The following is a 19770-nucleotide window of genomic DNA, read 5'->3' as shown; positions in this document are numbered from 1 at the left end:
ACATCCTGCTTTTCAGACAGGGAGCAGGAGTCAATCTTTAGACTCCGCGGTGTGTCAGGCACGTGACCATAAGTAAGATGGCAGCGCCCAGAGGAGGCACGCAGGAAAGTGACTCGGATAGCAGTAATGAGGATCTTGAACGGTTCCGTGAAGCTGCTTGGGTACCACCAGTTAGGGGAAAGGAAGAGAAACATGTCTTCTGTAGGGGATAGTTGAAGTTAGATTTCTTGAAGTACTGATGAGATTGGTGGCATTTAGTTCTCCTGCTGCTTCTTATCAGGTAAACCATTACTGCATATAATGCTCAGTGCTCTCAGTGCCCCTTTTGGCTAAGCTCGGTATCTGCACTAAGATGAAGACACCTTATTTGCACTTTTTACTCCAGTTTGTTGGACCTTGGGTGTACAAACAAATCTTTATAATTTAACCATATGCTGGGGTTGCACGCAGTCACTTCTTTTTGTTATATTTTATGTATTTATTTTAACTACGTTTGTCACCTTGCATTTTTTTCTATATTTTAATGCACTTAGGATTGGTGCAATATGACCTCCATATAGATAAGTGGCAATAAGGTGCTTTCTCCCCATGAAACCCGGCCCTGCCAATGCCTTGCATTTGTTTTCAGATTTCTTTGGAGGTCACTTGTTTATCCTTCCCCTATCTATGCCTTTTGGCTGGAACGAGTTGGATAAGGGGCCTCCTTGCCTTACGGCGAAGGGGGTCTGAAGATCTTTGCTTCCTGCGAGTCATTTGGTTGGGCACAAAGGGGCCTTTTTTAGTCCTCGGACAAAGGCAAGCCTGAAGACGCTTTCTTTTAATTATTGTGCGCATTTTGGCCAGGTGACCTGAAGTTAGGCCTAGCCTTTTTTTAAGGCAAAGTCATTTTGCAATGTGTGCTTTTTATGCACTTGCAGTTTTTGGGTTATAGAAGCACTGCTGAGAACTTTATTAAAAAATAGGGCCTCCAAGTTGATCTATAACTTGCAAACCCTTCCAGAAGAAATCTTTGGCACCAGTGTGGTCATGTTTCTCAACTTCCACTTGCATGGAAACAGTATGCAAAGTGAATGTCAGGGGAATTTAGAATTTGTATTAGAATGAAATGGGTTAACATTCCATGCGTTTCAGTGCATTATATGAAGTACATAGAGACAGTGAGGAAATATATGTCACTGCCCTGCACTGGTTAGACAGCACAAGACAAATCTTTGTTTGCAATTTGAGCCCTGCACGGGTCCTGGGTGATTACACGGATCACCTCTTTAATAATCCACAACAATTACTGATTTGTTGTCATAATCACAAACCAAATATTTTACAGTGTGCATGCAATACTCCAGCACAACAAAGCCTTGAATGTTAAGATACTATGTGTAGTGTTTGTAGTTAGTAGATCAAACATTTGTAACTGGGTGCATTTGTAATTGGGTGCATATATGAAACGTAACAGATACATCATCTCTACCCATGCATGTTGCATTTGAGTCTATACTACCATATAATAGTTCTGTCTTGCATAAAAAGGGTATTAACTCAAGGGATGAAAACATAATTATGCCTCTTTATAGGTCCCTAGTGAGGCCTCATCTGGAATATGCAGTGCAGTTTTGGACTCCAGTCCATAAGAGGGATATAAATGAGCTGGAGAGAGTGCAGAGATGTGCAACTAAATTGGTTAGAGGGATGGAAGACTTAAATTATGAGGGTAGACTGTCAAGGTTGGGGTTGTTTTCTCTGGAAAAAAGGCGCTTGCGAGGGGACATGATTACACTTTACAAGTACATTAGAGGACATTATAGACAAATGGCAAGGGACCTTTTTACCCATAAAGTGGATCACCGTACCAGAGGCCACCCCTTAAGGCTAAGGCCACACTAGGCGATAGCGCCGCGATTTGACTCGCGGCGACTTTTAAGCCGCAATCGCTGGGGAAACTTTTGCGCTGGCGTCTATGGGGAATCGCGAAAAATCGCCAGCGTAAAAACACACGCGGCGATCTTTTTTCTATTGTCGCTCGAAATCGCCTAGCGAGGCAATTTCAAGCGACAGTAGAGAAAAGATCGCCGCGTGTGTTTTTACGCTGGCGATTTTTCGCGATTCCCCATAGACGCCAGCGCAAAAGTTTCCCCAGCGATTGCGGCTTAAAAGTCGCGGCGAAAAGTCACCGCGAGTCAAATCGCGGCGCTATCGCCTAGTGTGGCCTTAGCCTTAGACTAGAAGAAAAGAACTTTCATTTGAAGCAACGTAGGGGGTTCTTCACAGTCAGGACAGTGAGGTTGTGGAATGCACTGCCGGCTGATGTTGTGATGGCTGATTCTGTTAATGCCTTTAAGAATGGCTTGGATGATTTTTTGGACAGACATAATATCAAAGGCTATTGTGATACTAAGCTCTATAGTTAGTATAGATATGGGTATATATAATTTATGAGAAAGTAGGGAGGGGTGTGTGTATGGATGCTGGGTTTTCATTTGGAGGGGTTGAACTTGATGGACTTTGTCTTTTCTCAACCCAATTTAACTATGTAACCAAAGATCAGATATGTGGCATGTCCATTTCATATGTGTATGCTGTAAAAGAAAATACTGCAATAAAAAGTAATTGGAAAAAGTCATTATTTCTGGTGATCTGTCTGAAAACAACAAGTTGTTTGAAGGTGAACAATCCCTTTATGGTAGAATTTAAGAGCTGCCAGGAGATGCCTGTGACTTAGTCAACAGAATGGAAGAGATGCAAAATCCTTGCGAAGACAAACCAAGATGGCACAGAAAATCAAAGCTCTGGTGGGGGTGCTGCGCTTAAAGGAGAAGGAAAGCTACAAGATGGTTTATTGCCAATAGATTAGCCACAATAGTGCAAGCTAGAATGCTGTATTTATTCTGCAGAATGCTTTACCATACACAGAGTAAACAGATCTAGACACTGTCTCTGTTTGTTTAGGATAGAAGCAGCCATATAAGCTTGGTGTGACATCACTTCCTGTCTGAGTCTCTCCCTGCTCACTTACAGCTCTGAGCTCAGATTACAGCAGGGATGGAAGGGGGAGAGGAGCAAACTGAGCATGCTCAAGCCCTGCCCTGGAGGTTTATGCTGAAAACAGGAAGTCTGATATAGAAGCCCATGTGTACACAATAAAAGAAAAGAAATGCCGCGTTTCTTTAGACAGAGGACTCAGAGCAGCATTGTTTTGAGGGTTTACTGGTGTATTTATATAGACCTTTCTGATAAAGCTTACTGCCTTTCCTTCTCCTTTAAAAGCAAAAAACAACTGTTCGGCATACTTAAAAGGGAATATTTGAAGTTTTTGCTTTTACAGCATACACATATGAAATGGACATGCATTTTTTTTTTTTTCCGAAAAGGAAGTAGAGAGTACTTTTGTGACCAACTAATCCAATACAAGCACTAAAAGGGGTGAAACTGACCAAAATATTCCATCAAATTTGGTCAAGTAAGGCCACTTTTACTGAAAATGTAGAAATTAAATGAATGATTCTAGTAGTTTCCCTTCTTCCACTTTCACAGGTGCCCTTCAAGAGGCGTCCGCTGAGGAGAAAGAAAAAAAAAATAGCTCTCCCAAGCCTCCGGTAAGTGGGCGGAACGTAATTCCGTTCTCATGTTGCAAAGAAACTTGTAGCCATTTTAGACAGGTAACAGCAGCTGGATCAGAACTGTATGGAGGTGTTGGTGTGTTTTACAGCAAGGCTTTAAGATTTTTGTCTCTAATTGATTCTGTTCTTATTTCTATCAGAGAAATTTCCATCAGAGAGGTTTAACAAAACAAACAAATTTTCACAAACATAATAAATAAACCAGAAAATGGCGACAATGAGGATGAAGGTGAGCAATATTAAAATACTAAAACTGAGATCCGATAATCCCTTTAAACATCCTAATACACACACTCATTTCACTAGACTGTCTTTTAGATTTGTGAGTTGTGTGTAAGTAGCATGTAGAACATAATTGTGTATACAGAAATGTGACTACATTATAGTAAAATTGATTTATTGTGTTGCTGCTGTTTATAGTTACTTCTCTATATGCAAATCATTAAAGGGGAACTCCAGTTTCCAAAAAAATCTCCAAATCTCTAATTTGTAGTGAAACACATATTTTATCAATTGCAATGCATTATTTTTTCCTACTATTTAGAGACAATTTAACTCTGAAATCGCTTCTAACAGTCACTCAGCCTTTTTCTTCCTCACCGTTCCCGACTCCAGTTACAGACAGCATAAGTAGTTTCAGTGAAAGTAGTCGACTCACAAATCATCACGTCATCATGCTCAGCAGGAAGCAATAAACGCTTTTATTTTCGAGCAAGTTGGGTTTTCATTTGTTTGGTTTGGCACAGTGTGTGCTTTTTGTCTGACAGTGTGTGTTAATCCTTGTGCGCACTATAAATAATTGTCCCTTTTCCTAGTGGAACCGGCGCAATGCAAATCAAACTGGACTTTTAGGCTCAGTGGTGGGTTATTTCCCAGAGTTAAAAGCAAAGCTCTTTTTATAGCCCAACTGTCCTGTACTTTATTTACCATCACCTGAGCTCTCCTCTTTCTCTGCTTAGTGTGGGGGAAGGGGGGGGTACCTGTTGTGTCCAGTTACAGAGCCCACCATAATTGTCTGCCAGCTGCCCCCCCCCCCCCACAACACATAAAAATGATATACAGAAGTTCATCTATGTTTATGACCACTGCAGAACACCTGATCTGGCTATAGTTAGTTGTCTAACCCCCCTCCTCTATGCAGCAATGCCTGAAGAGCTCCATGCCAAAAGCAGACCAGAAGTACTGCACTCAAGATTTTTTTTGTGAACCCGGAGTTCCCCTTTAAATATACAACCCATCTCTCCACAGTACTTCAAGGACACTAAAATGATATTTTTTTCCTTTTGTGTATTTTGAAAATATTAAGGGCTACATTTATTCTTTTTCTAATGAAAAGCTTACCATAGATGCTATGAAGATCTTTTTTTAACAGCAGATACTGATTTGAGTTAAACATAGTTCTCTGTTCATTGTCTTAAAATCCTTCTCTATAATTCTCCTCCAATCTGTTAGTCTAGTTTCAGTATGAACACAGTAGAATGTCTTGGGGAATGACCTTTTCACATTGCAGGAGTAGCCAGAACATTTAGCTCTGCACATATTACAAAGAAAAAGAGAATAATAGTTCTAAGAAAGGAAATTACTTTACAAAGTTGAGATATTCTGTCATTTTTTTATGTGAATTCTCCAGTAAAAGCACAATTAGGCAAACACATTTTTTTCAGCGTAATGTACTTTATACATGCATTGCACCTTTATATTAAAAACAAAGACAGAAACTTTTGAGAGCATAGTTTGTTTGCACAGAGTATTTTTTTTTTTTTTTTTTGCAAGTTTGTAGATATAAATTGGAAAGTATTGCTGTCCCACCAAAATATAAGGCCAAGCTTAGTAAGAAGTGCTGAAAGTTAGCTTTTTTGGACATGCAGCAACTCGCTATCCTAAGCTCTTGCTTAGGGGCAATTTATTAAAGGGCGAAGTTCATTTCGGAACGGTCGTCGGCGTCACTTCACTAAGAAGGAGATAGACTCTAGCTGTACTTCGTTACCTAACGCCAGGCGAATGTGCGCTCTGGCAAATGGACGTAACTATGCAATTTCACTAAGATGCGGATTTTACTGACTTGCCTTCGCCACCTCAGACCAGGCAAAGTGCAATAGAGCAGATTGGAGTTCCTAAAAAAATAGTTGAAAATTTTCCTATGTCCCAAAAAACGCTAGCGTCTTTTCCTTTTTTCAGGGTGATTGGCTGAAAAAGAGCATAACATTTTTTTGAGGTAACCGGCTTCCCCCCCTACATTTCCTAACATATGGCACATAAACTATACACTGGGCTCATGTGTAGGGCAATATAACAACTTTATTTTATTAAGGTTTCCCGGGCTTGTGTAGTGTAATGTATTTGCTGCAACATATACGTCCATTGAACTTTAACTTCCCACCGTATGTAAATTAGGCAACACTAGCGCAACTTTGCTTCTCTTGGCGCAGTAACGCTAGTGCAACTTCGCCAGCGCTCGGCGCCCGGATTTTAGTGAATTAGCGTTGTCCTGACAAACCTATGCCTGGCGAAGTGTTGTGCTGTGAGCGAAGCGGTCGCTGGCTAATTTTCGGAGGTTAGTGAATTTGCCCCTTAGAATGCTGGGTCAGGAATTTTGAACAGTTGCACCGCCAGAAATCACATCCTGAGGTATAATCCTGATTTATATTAACCTGGCTAAATTTAGAGAAGGACCTTTCATATACATGGCTATTTATCTCTCTGTACAGACTATATAAATATACAGGTGTCCGTAAAATAAAGATTATGGAAAGAGATAAGGTATATTATAGGGAGAGGCTTAAAACCATTCCTAAAACAAAACAAGTGTTCATAGAGAGTCCACTAGTTAGGTAGGACATTCAGTGGAAATAAAATAATGTATGAGTGCATAGGCACACAGAGAAAACAAGAGATTTTGTAACCCTTTAAGAGTATACAATATGAATGTTTCCATTCATGTACAAATGGCACAAAATGTTCTATAAAATGTTTTCTACTTTGCTGTCTACAACAGTTTTATTTATATTTTTATTTTCATTAGAGTACTTATTTATTTTAGCAATCCGTGCATATGCAATAATATGAGTAATTACCCCAAATATTTCTTTAGGGGATTGCTTAGCCTGTTCCTTGACTTGGGACAAAGCATCAACTAAGGTACAGCCTCATGACTAGTTGGGTTTGATGATGTAACAAATCACATGGTGATTACTATGGGGTGTCCCATTGCTCTAAGAAAGATTGACTCATTGCCTAATTGTATGTATTTGAAAATGGCTGGTTGATTGCTAAGATATTATCAGGGTTCTTAAAGCAAGTGTAACAATATTAATGACTTCATGCTAAAACAGTAGCATGTCGGACATAAGATGCATATTCTTTAGCTTATAACGTGCTGAAAATTTTTGTTGTGACCCAAAAGCTTGCTAGTTTTTTTAGCGATTTTTTTTTAAAAGTTAATTGCAAGTTTAAAAAAAAAAACACATATTTGCCTTTTAATCCTATGTTAGTGTGCTGTTCTGAATAGTGTTAGAATTGCGTTAAAATGTTTTTATGTCATGACTTCTAATTATTTAAACCTTGTTCTGCCATTCCAGTAATTGAAAGTCTTTTTGTAAAAACAGTAGTTGCTATTAAAATCTGAAGATGAATCCTATCATTCTGTGGATTTTTTTCCACTCCAAGTTGTAAACATTATTGTACAGAGGAGTGTAGTCATTGAGGGTTTTAGATCACATTGGTGCTTACTGTATCTCTCTTGTTCCTTTGTTCTAATTTTATCCTTTTGAAATAGAAAATAGACCAACTGCTCCTGTTTTATGGGAGCATACATAATCTATATTTTCAACAACCTGGGTGCTAAAACTGTAATTTTAAATGTATTTCTATTCATTTCTTGTGTTGGATCACATAAAACTAAATTGCACAGCAGTATTCCAATTGAACACTGGCCACATGTGGACCAGTATTGTCTAACCGTTTCAGAGTTTATGGGGTGATAATTATGACCTCATAAATTTCAGCAAAATTTCTTTTGGATAGGTGTGAAAAACCCCATCTGGCAAGGACCGCATTGGGCAACAGATAAGGTCCTCTTATATAGATTTCTAGTATGCCTTTAGTGTGAGCTGATTACAGATTTCTTACAGCAGTTTAAGATTCAGTGCTTAGGAATCCTGACATCCACCTGTGCAGATCTGTGAAATATGCTTAGTTTCTAAGGCCCGAGGAAAGTTTTTTTTAAAAAAAAATGTATGATGTAAGGGATCGCATTTTGAATATCTTCCAGTTGCATACAAACTATATGATGTTAAAGAAGCTCACATAGAAGCACCATTTTCTTTTTCACACTTAATTGTACTTGTATTTTTCCTCTGCAGTGCCAGTCATTCTGGGGGCTTGCATAAAAGTCCTATGTGTGGTCGCACGAACAAAGGGCACTTGCATCTATAGACTTAGTCGAATTCAGCATTCTAACTCTGCCATTGGGACATTTGGGACACACAGTCTTCAAAGTTGCTGCTTCCACAACTTTGGTGTCACATTAATCACAAATCACTTAGCAGCAGAGGTAGAATATGCTGCTTAATTTAAATGCAAGTCTGTGGATGTGGTTTCATGAGGCCTAATGGTCATAGGACATAGATAGTTTTGATTAGTAGCAATCAGCTGCCAAGGATTATCTCTCAATCCAACAGGAGAGCTGTGATTAACCTGCATCAGAAAATTAACATACAAAAATGTGCATGTTTCATTGGTAGATACCTGCCACAAACTACTCAAGCTGTGATGCTTAATGTGCTCAGTTGAAATTGATGCTCTGTGATCCCGAGTGCTTTCATCAACAGTATAATGTGTGTGTTTTCCTCCATCCTTCTCAGTCCAATAATTATGTTTAACTTCTAAATATCTGCTTTACAAAATAATTAGGATTGTGCACAAACATTACTTTTTGATGGTGGTATTCTAAGCAGCCATTCTACATTTCACACTTGGATTACTGGACATTTTCTTTGTATTTTCAGGATTCCTCTTGTTTCGTTCATCTGTTCCTGGGGAAGCTGGAATGGTAACATCATCTACAATTCCTAGAAGAAAATTGGCTTCTTCTAGCAGGCAGGTTGAAAGTGTTCTTGCAGTTAATTATGGTGGGCTACAGCTAGAGGGATGAGTCAGTGGAATTTCTAGAGTGGTTGTGTTGCTGTTCTATTTGAACTAGAGATTTTCTGAGACCTGCATACTTCTTAGTGAGGAGGAGCAGCAGAGGTGTCTGGAGGCAGCAGTCTCAGCCGATGACATTCTCAGACACAGTTCACTGCAGCAGAAGCCGAGTACACCTTTCAATATCGGTGACCATCAACCACACAAAAAGAAAAGGAAGAAGAAAAAGACAGAGGAGATACAGCTGAGGTAAAACCAGAGGGGCAGACATTGCACATAGAGCCTGGAAAGAATGAGCTACAGGTGAAAAGAAAAAAGAAGAAACATAATGTAGAAATGGCACATTGCGATGAACTGGTAAAATGAGTAGTGGAAAAATGAAACCTTACTACTACTCGCAAAGTCCATTCATTTGCCAAGGAGATTACCTTCCTAAAACAGCTGCATTCTTAGTATTTTGTGAGTACATGGCAATTGGATCAGATGGTATCCAGTCCGCATCTGGCAGTGTATCTTGCCCACACCTATGGCAAATGTTTGTGTCCTCTGCTCTGAGGCAGGTTGCTGTACTGGCGAGATAAAAGTAAAGCAGTGGTACTTGTTGATACCCAACTTCCAAGGTCGTTCAGGGAGAGAAGACATTTGGCAATTAAATACACCACTGAACCCTTGACATATAATGGGCAGTTGATTACAGGTTTGTTTTGTCCATTATATTCTGTCTCACTGTGAGGAAGATGCCATTTGGGTGGATATGAAACTGTCAATAGTATTGTGTGAAGGCGACAACAGGTGACTGTGGTTCTCTGGAGAACTTGAATTGTGATAGTGTACCAAGCTGGCGGAGGATACTGTGGGATAAATAAAAATATAATCATATCATACGTCTTCATATTGTGTTTCTCACAATAGTCTGTATGGCAACTGATTAATATCTCTGCTTTTTTTTATATAAGGGATGATTTTAGTCCCTGAATTTATTTTACCATTTTATCCTTTAATGTAAAGATATCTGTGTAACTCTTTCAATCCCAGCTACTGTTCACCTTATCTGATGGCAGCCATAAGTTTACAAATATATATGTAATGTCTTTGTAAATGTTCTAATATGGTGAAAGATAAAGTGAAAGAGGATATCTTACAGTAAATGTTCTTGAATTTCAATCAGTACCTTATTCAGCTCTATCGTCTTGTTCTTTTATGTTAATTCCCGCCATGCATACGCATTTGTAAGCAGGCTGGATATGGCCATGCAAACTTTTTGAGATAGGAAAGTGCAATAGTTCATCATATGACTTATGTTATGCAGATTATATTTTAGATACTGACAGGAGTGTGATCTTTTGAAAAAAACAAAAATCTTTTATTGTTTTTTACCTTGTGAAATATTGCATATCCAGAGTTACAGAGCTAACACTTTTCTTTTCTGACATTGTTACCTACAGCTTTCCAAATTTAAATACTATCTGGTTTTCATTGCCACTGACTGTTGCAGTCAGGTAGTGGTTTGAATAACCATTTACGTTTCCCTTCAATTTCCTCAGTTCAAGTTAAAACATTTTTTAAAAATGTTGATTTTTCATAGTTAAAACAATAGACAAAAAAGGATGGTTTATGCCTACTTATATTGCCAATTAAAAAACCTGAAAAATGCTTATTGTCTAAGTATTCTATCTCTGTGTTGTAGAAGTTATTAGTTTAAGAGCTGGCATAACTATGGAGCAGTCATCCTACAATTAGCCTCCAGGATTATTTAAATAACTGCCATGTTTTCTGAACAAATACCCTACAGTTAACGTGAATTATACATGTTTACTTGACTGTATGGTCTGTACCCACAGGATCTTGCTGAACTGCCAAACACAAGTGAGACGCTGAATGTTGCACCCTTCCTGTGTTTGGTGATTCAGCAAGGTGCTGTGGGTATAGTTTTGCATGGTGAACATATAAAGACTTTTGTTTTTTATTTTAAATATACAGGCTTTTTATATTTACATTCTGAGGACTGTATTGCTAATAAGATGTCTGAGGAAGGGGCACGCCCCCGAAACGTTACATCACTGACGCAATAAACACGCAGGGGTTAACCACCGCTACACTAGCCATCGAGTGTTGGTATTTTTCCTGACTGTATTGCTAATAGCCAGTGACACTATTGTGTACAGATTCACATGCAAGTTACTAACAACGGTTTAACTATTTTAATACTATTGGTCAGGTTAATTCACTGATTTCAGTGCTTTTACCACATAATGGGTTCTTTTTTTCTCCTTGTAACCCTTTTATGCATCAGTGCTTTTTAATATAATATCTCCAATAAAGATCCCAAGTTTTGCTTTTTCTTATGTTCCCTTTAACCTACCAAAAATACAGATAATGAAATTGAGCTCTTTCATGAATCTGATTTTATAACAAACAATATTTGTCATGTGTTATAAATTTAGTAGCTAAGAAATCTATAAATACAGGTAGCAACTGTACTGAGCTTTCCCACTTTATGCAAGAACAGCTGTGAAGCAACACTCTGCAGCTATTGTCTTGTATTTAATTGAACACACCGTTTTACAGCTAGACTCTTCTCATTATTTAGCATACTAAAATTATGTTCTGTGATTTAGGGCAGGTACATTTTAAATCAAGGTACCCAACAGGCCAGATTTGCCAGAACAGGTAAGTTAATCTTAATAATTATTCAGCTGAAGAATGTAGTGAAGCAGGTAAACATTCAAACTCTTATGTTAATTGATCTTGACAAGCATGGTATAAAGGTAGGCTTATTAAAGGGGACACAACCCTGAGGACAACCCTAGGCCTTCCATTCCCCTTCCAAACCACACCACTGGGGACTCCCAAAACCGCAACCATTGCTTTCTCTTGCTAATACATGCAGATAGAGCAGGGTTGACAGCCGCCATTTTATGTAATTACAGGTTGTTGTTTGATGCAAGATCTGGATTGCCTTCTGCTGTGCATGCTTTTGTGAGGAGATCACATTGAAGAGAACCCAAGTGGTATGAAATGGGGCTTGCCAACTCTGCTGCAATACTTACTTTGTTAACCCAAAAAAATCAATAGCTGCTGTGAATCCCTTGTAGTGGTGTGTGAGAGGCCTCTGAGGGGGAGGGGTCTAGGGTTAGCCTCACGTTTTTTGTACTTAAACCCTGTTTTGTTTTTTTGTTTTTTTTAAGAGAATGTATGATTCCAGCACCCTGGTCGCTGTGCCCGACCCTCCAGTCTGCTTTATGCTTAATAACTCTAATTATCATTTCCCCCCTCCTTGGCTGTTGGTCACTAATTTCATTGCTTAATCCTCCTTGTCTGTGTCCCCCTACAATGTGCCCTAGTCGGGTGCCTACCCCTAGTTCCAGTGATATTATTTTGCATCTGTTAATTGAATATTGACACCAAAATAATTAGTGTTTTAAAAGAATGACAATATAATGTACGGTTGACCTGCACTGGTAAAACTGTTGTGTTTGCTTCAGAAATACAACTGTACTTTATATAAACAAGCTGCTGTGTAGCGATGGGGGCAGCCATTCAAGCACAGGATACACAGTAGATAACAGATACTCTCTGTAGTATATAATGGGATTCTTCAGAACTTATCTGTTATCTGCTGTGTATCCTGTGCTTGAAAGGCTGCCCCCATCGCTACACAGCAGCTTGTTTATATAAAGTACAGTTGTATTTCTGAAGCAAACACAACAGTTTTACCAGTGCGGGTCAACCGTACATTATATTGTCATTCCTTTAAAATACTAATTATTTTGGTGTCAATATTCAATTAACAGATGCAAAATAATATCGCTGGAACTAGGTTTTTCAGCTTTGAATGGCTGCCCCTATGGCTACACAGCAGATTGTTTATATAAACTATAGTAGTATTTCTGAAGCAAACACAAGTTTTACCAGTACAGCACAACAGTACATTATATTTTCATTACTTTAAAATACTTTCAATTTTAGGTGTTGCTTTGAGTTGGAGCTTTACTAAATGCTGCAGTGTAAAGGGGCTTCCCCCCCCCCAAAAAAAAATCTAAAACATGTGGATATTTCACACTTAATTCAGAAAACGTAATCCTGCACTGTTATATTGTGTTTAACATCCATGTACAAAACTTATAAATAAAGAGTTATTAAGCAGTAGAACCTTTAAAAAAATCTCTGTGTTAATACTTCTTACCAGTGGGTATGGGAGACAGCCGATGACAAAGAGGAAGGTGCAATATGCTGGAGTCCTGATTCTGAAGTTGGGATCCTGGGGCATCTCCATGTGCAGTAGTGTGGAGGGGCACTACCTGTCAGGTTAAAAATGAATTGCTTTATTGCAACTATACTGACTTTACATATGATGGTGCAGAATGTTAAATGTACACAATAGTACTTATATATACAATCTGGGCAACAAATCAAAATGTTATTTTCATTGTTATGCCTGCAACTGACTAAAAAACAAACTAATCACTGATTAGGTTGCTGTGGGTTATTACTGAGGTGCAATTCTGGTTTTGCTAAATAAGCTCCAGTATTTGTTGTTTCAGTGCTTTTGATGGCGTCCTCATTAAGGTCCCTATACACGGGCCGATAAAAAGTGCTTATTGGCGCGATATCAGCAGCTTATTGGCGCAAGTGTGGGGCCATCCGACGGGCTTCCCCGATCGATATTTGGCCGAAAGTCGTGCAGATCTCTATCGGGCAGGTTAAAAAATCCCGTCCCATCGTTTCCACATCTGTGCGTTTATGCAGTCCAGCAATCGACCGCCCATTTTGGATCCATTATGATCCGATTGTTGGGCCCTAGGTATCGCCTACTTCAATGTGGGCATATCAGAGAGATCTACATCTATGGCCACCTTTAGACTAAAATCTATGATTTAGCTTATGCGAAGTTACAGGGCCAGGTACACAGGTAGGGACATGCAATATTGAAGCCCTGTATTCTTCAATTCTTCAACCATAAATTTGGAGCTGCTGAGTCTTGCTTTCCACAACATGTGGAATTTATTACTCTCTTGGAAGAACATACTTTCTCTAGTAGGAACAGCCATACACATTTGTTTATGGCCTTGGGGAAGGCACAGGTGGATGAATGTTTCCTATTTGTATTTCAAATGTTATTATGGTGTTGAAACATTGATTATATTTTCAATTGGTGTGGCTCAAAACAAATAGTTCAAACAATATTATAATCATCTTAATCTTAAAACATGGAGAATTAGGGATTACTTGTCCTTGCAGTTTGTTATACTGGAACAGACATAATGGTAATTACACATATTTGAACACATAGAAGATATTTGAATTCTAAGGCACAAAAAGATAAAAACCAACATATTACTCGTGTGTGAAGATTCCGGTAAAGAGAATCCAAAGTGTTATGAGATGGGGCTTTCAAACTCAATACTCTATTTATTTATTTTTTTACCCAAAACAATCAAGCTGCTGTGAGTTCCTTGTGGTGTGGGTTGATAGGTCTCTGGGGGGAACCTACAATGCAAAAAAATCCAGTAGCACAACGATTAAAGTTGCAAAAGTGCAAAAAGAGTGTGTTTATTCAGTCCATAGACACATGTACAAAAGGCTGGGGGAAACCTAGGCTTCTCATCACGGTGTTATAAGGGCAAAATAATAATGGGTTTAAATATAAGAGGAATGATGCCAGCACCCTGTTCGCACTTGCAAATCCCCCTCGTGACAATCAAAATTTTCTTTTGCTTGTTCCTTAACTCCAATTACAACTTCCCCCTCCGTGGCTGTCTGTCACTAATTTCATTTCTTAATCCTTCTTGTCTGTGCCCTCCCCCCCAGTCAGGTACAGTTGTGTTCAGAATAATTGCAGTTCAACATTGCTAACCTGATCAACCTCTGGTTTTGCTATAAATTATATTTCTACATGACAATAATTTACTAGTAGGTGTAGTAAAGTAATAGAAATCAACAGACTCAACAGTCATGACATGCATGCTGCTGATTCTGTGTAATTGAATCATTAATTGAGATTTGTTCAAAATAATAGCTTGTTCCAAATAATAGCAGTGTGGAGTTCAATCAGTGAGGTAATTACTTCTGTTGAAAAAAAAAAAAAAAAAAACAGGTGTCAATTACGGCCCTTAAGGTGGCCATAGACACACACATCCTATCGTACGAATCGAGGATTCGTGCGATTTTCGGATCGTGTGTGGTGTGTGCCGACATCTTTCGTCCGGCGGAGATCGGTCGTTTGGTCGATCGGTCAGGTTTGATTTTAACCCGCCGGAGCCCATGGCACATTGTAATCGGATCGTTCGAACAATCCGATTACCCCCGATATAGCCATGCTTGTTAATGGCATATTGGGGAAAGATCCGCTCGTTTGGCGATGTTGCCAAACAAACGAGCGGATCTTTGCATCTATGGCCACCTTTATTTAAGGAGGGAAGGCAGCAAATGTTGTGCATGCTGGTTATAGTGCATTTCTCTCTAAAAATCTGAGTAAAATGGGTCGTTCCAGACATTGTTCAGAAGAACAGCGCACTTTGATTAAAAAAGTTGAAGAGTGGAAAACATAAAGCATAAAAAATCATAGGCTGCTCAGCTAAAATGATCTCAAATTCTTTAAAATGGCAACCAAAACTTGAAAGATGTAGAAGAAAATGGATAACTACCATTCGAATAGATAGGATAGGTAAAATGGCAAAGACTCAGCCAATGATCAGCTTCAGGAAGATCAAAGGTCTTAAGTTACATGTGGTATTGTTACAATTAGAAGATGCCAAACTATCAGCAAGACGCCACCTCAAAATCCAATAGTTGAAAAAATGACATGCTGGAGAGGTGACAATTTGCCAAAGAACACATTGACTGGCGTAAAAAGAAATGGCACAACATTTTGTAGACTGATGAAAGCAAGATTGTTCTTTTTGGGTCTAGGGGCCACAGACCATTTGTCAGATGACCCCAAAACACTGAATTCAAGCCACAGTACACTGTGAAGACATGTTAGGCATGGTGGCACAAGCATCATGATATGGGGATGTTTCTCATACTATGGTGTTGGGCCTATTTATCTCATGCCAGGGATCATGGATTAGTTTCAAGGGTTTTTTTTAATAAGGGGTTTGTTGCTCCTTTAATGGGAAGATTATTCATCTTTGAGACCCGTGGCCACGTTGTGTATGCTTGCCAGTGCTGGGCCAAGCCGACTGGGCGCCCTAGGCAACCCGGCCAGACGCCTCACCTTCCCCCCCACCCCTGTGTGTGCATGTGCTTTGACATAACACGGCTGGGCGCATTTGGCCCTGATGCTTGCTACGAAAGAAAACTTGCTTAATATTGGGCACTTTATATGAGATTAAATTACATTAGCACTGGAATAATTTTCTGTTGTGTATTGCACAATTTAGTTACATTTTTGAACATTTTTTTTAGTCATTTTTTTTCCATTTATTATTGCTATGATTTTTTTTATTTCCATTTTTTTTCCTGTTTTGAAACTTGACACTTTTCCATCAGTGGCGTATGTGTCTTAGCGCTTTGATCACAAATATCAATGCATGAATCCTGTGATAGAATATGGAAGAAATTTCAGTAGATGGAACCAAAATTCTGTGATGAGTGGCGATTATTACAGTAAATGTACCTGCCCTCAGCAGATATGCTTAGTCTCTCATTCTTTGGTGCATTTTACCATCTTTGAGTCGGCCATGAAACATGAAGCAATAGCATGATTGGAGAAACCTTTGGGCGAAACGTACATACATGCTTTTTTAGTATTCTATAATTATTAACTTATGAGTCCCCATGCTGTGTATGGAGGGTCACAGTGATTCCTTCAATACTGTGAAATTGCCTTCAACAAAATACATTTCATTCTTATTTCTGAAATGAAAGCAGTGCCCTGTGGATTTGGTGCTTACCTGTTTGCTAGGTGTTAGACTTGTCAGGGTTCCCAGATTGCTTGTATCTGTAATGACCATGGTCTGGGGGAAGAAGCCTGCAGATGCATATTGAGCAACGTCTGGCTTATGGCTGTAAATAGCTGTAGGTAAAAAGAAATAATATATTATTTTGGGGAAGGTTTCTTGTATTTTTTTTTTTTTAATAAATGTATTTTCATTTGGTTTCTTTACCATGTGGAGACTGTAGCTGGGCCATTGTGGCCATAAAGGGATTTTGTGCCATGTGACTCTGCACTTGCTGTACAATTGGCTGCTGATGAGAAGGGTGCAGCTGATGTGACGGGTGCAGCTGCTGAGAAAACTGAACAGACTGCAGCGTGGTCAGGCTGCTACCAACACTGTTAATGACTGGTACACTCTGTGTTTGTGATGCAAGACCTGGAAAACATTGTACAAATATCAAGTTCAACAATCTGGGTACGGAGAAACAACATTACTGTAGACTTTTTAACTTTCCTGAAATGAGCATCATTTAAATAGTAGATGGTCTATCTACTATGCCTTTATAAAGTATATAGGTTTGCTGTACAATTTTATGTTATCATTTGATTATGTGGCTTGTGCACACGTTGATGTTACTCTGGGCCTGGTGTCACTGAGTCATCTTTATTTGTTGAGCTTTTAATTGTGGTATATAGCCTTTTACTGCTATTTTATGACAAATAACTAATCCATTAACAAACCTTGCAAATAGCTGGAGGCATACATACAACTAAGCAAAACACCTTCGCATTGTGCACTAGTAAGTAATTATTGTGATGCTCAGTATAAATGCAATTATTGTGCCCATCCAGTGCTTAAGCCTCGCCAACTAACTAAACTGCTTTGTTCATATAGGTGGCTCTCATATCGTACAGACTGATGTAACAATGACTGAGCCACATGTTCTCGATTTTCTGCCATTTTAAAGATTTTAGTTACCAATCACCAGCGTGGAGGAGCCTGGATTGCTGAACGCCGGTCCAAGTGCTGTATCAGTGCCGATTGTCATGACACTAGGTAGTGAAGCCATAATTAGGTTCTGTGTCTGACCAAGTGTGTGTTGACTGTGATCCACATTGTGTAGAGCAGTTAGTGTACTGACTGGTGGTAGGGAGCCACCTGAAACTGGGATCATTTTGCTGTCACTGTTCATCAGGCTGTGGCTGGGCTCCAGGGCTGAAGGAGATGGGGTACTCTGACTGTTTGCCATAACAGCACTCCTGTCAGTGGAAGAGTCTTGGATGTATCTAAATCCTGGTTTGAGATTATAGAATAATGACATGTTTTGGTGCCAGTGAGAGTAAACCTAGTACAGGTATGGGACTTATTGTCCAGAATGCTCGGGGCTTGTTTTCCGGGTTTTTTGTAATTTAGATCCCCATACCTTAAGTCTGCTAAAAATCACTTAACATTAAGATTCATCAAAATTTGAGAGTAGAACTCACCACAGAAAAACTCACTCACTTCCTATGGCATTTTTAAAAGATGGTGAACTCCCTTGATAAATACGATTCCCATAGGTGTGAATAGAAAGTGAGTGAGGTTTTCTGTGGTGAGTTCTAATCTCACATTCTGATAAATCTGTAAACACAATAGGATTGTTTTCCCACCAATAAGCATTAATTATATCTTAGTTGGGGTTGAGTACAAGTACTGTTTTATTATTAAAAATGAAATATAAAAATGATATGTTTAAAATGAAGCCTATGGAGAATGACCTTTCCATAATTCAGAGCTTTCTGGTTAATGGATCCTATACCAGTAGAATTTTTTCAGAGATTTGTTAAAAAAAATTAGCTTACCATAAGTTTTGCCATGGGGAAGATCATGGGCTGAAAGAGTTGGTGCTGAATTCTGCTGCCCATTGTATGTATCCATTGCTAACTTGTGTCGAAATGCCTCCTCCTTACGCCTGTTGGCAAACCAATTGTAGACGCGCACTTCTGTCACCAGGTTAGAGCCCAAACCCTGAGCCTGTGATGGTGAGACTCCTCTCTGCAAACACTCTGCCCTGAATCAGAGAAACACAACAAAACAAAATATTAACTGCAAGGTTTGCTATACAAGTGCGATTATTGGGAACATATGGTTTTAACTTGTCACCTTGTGACACCTGCAGCCCAGGTATTGTGTAGCTCCATGTATGGCAGACAAAATGGTGGAAATTGACCCATTATATATGGCGATCATCTTAAAGCACTGCTTTGACATAACACTGTTACTCAAAAACATGCCTTTCTACAGTAACCCACCCTCTGACTTAGGAAATCCTTATTTAATATGAGGAAGTTCACTAGGCTTTCATGTGAATAATGACTTTTTCCCAATTACTTTCTTTCTTTTAAAATTCTTTTTATTGAATTTTTCATTAAAATACATTGACTTGACTATATGTTAATCATACAATGTTTAAAAAAAAAAAAGAAAATTACATAAGAATAAAGTTGAGAATTTTTTTCACAAGAACAATAAACCGTTAACATGAAATATTAAAATAATAAAGTTAAAACAATAGACCTGTCTTTTTATTACAAATTAGAGCCTGGCAAAGCAAGTATAAATAAATTAATACTCATGTGAATGAAGACACTAAACAGTTCACCAATTCTTTCATTGGCAGACATCTTGTCCCATAAGATTAAGAGTAAAATTTCTTTTTATCAGCATCTAAAGATGGAATATAAAGGGACCATCTACCCTTAATTCTATTTCTCTGGAGAAAATCATCCATTCTAAATCTATTTACCTCTTGAGTACATAAGTTATATAAATAGGAGAGCATATCTTTCATAGTTGGGGGGTTCTCTCTTATCCAGAACAAAAATATGGATTTTCGAGTAGCTGCCATAACCAACCAGCAAAAAGACAATATTTCATCTGAAACATTAATAGGAGAACTATTATAAGACAGCTGAAAAGAATCTTTCACATCTAATAATGCAAACTGTGGGTTCAATGAAATATCCAAGCTAATTGATTTTTTAATAAAACCTATAATTTAACTTATAAGCGGGCACCCCCAAACATAATGGAAGAAATCCAATTACTTTTTATTTTCTATGTGTCACGGTTTTTCTAATATTGAAGTGTAA

The 19770-nt window shown here is 38.6% G+C and overlaps 1 protein-coding gene and 1 long non-coding RNA gene across 3 annotated transcripts in view; one reads left to right on the top strand and one right to left on the bottom strand.

Moving 5' to 3' along the window:
- The first annotated feature begins 142 nt into the window (after positions 1-142).
- LOC108707106 lies at positions 143-11097 on the top strand. The gene is made up of 4 exons (XR_001934220.2): positions 143-280; positions 3529-3590; positions 3755-3843; positions 8621-11097. It is a non-coding gene; the product is annotated as an uncharacterized LOC108707106 (long non-coding RNA).
- Positions 9304-19770, bottom strand: part of hnf1a.S (HNF1 homeobox A S homeolog) — a 24262-nt gene continuing 13795 nt past the window's right edge. Inside the window, 6 exon segments of one of the 2 annotated variants that reach the window (NM_001101744.1) lie at positions 9304-9607; positions 12943-13057; positions 16655-16776; positions 16868-17074; positions 17618-17932; positions 18481-18689. In NM_001101744.1, coding sequence (NP_001095214.1) covers positions 9480-9607; positions 12943-13057; positions 16655-16776; positions 16868-17074; positions 17618-17932; positions 18481-18689 — 1096 coding nt within the window. In that variant the 3' untranslated portion in view covers positions 9304-9479. 2 annotated transcript variants of the gene reach the window in all.

This window comes from Xenopus laevis, chromosome 1S (genome assembly GCF_017654675.1).
Source record: "Xenopus laevis strain J_2021 chromosome 1S, Xenopus_laevis_v10.1, whole genome shotgun sequence".
Taxonomy (NCBI): domain Eukaryota; kingdom Metazoa; phylum Chordata; class Amphibia; order Anura; family Pipidae; genus Xenopus; species Xenopus laevis.
Note: the sequence above shows the minus strand (reverse complement) of the source record. Positions and strands in the feature narration are given on the sequence as shown.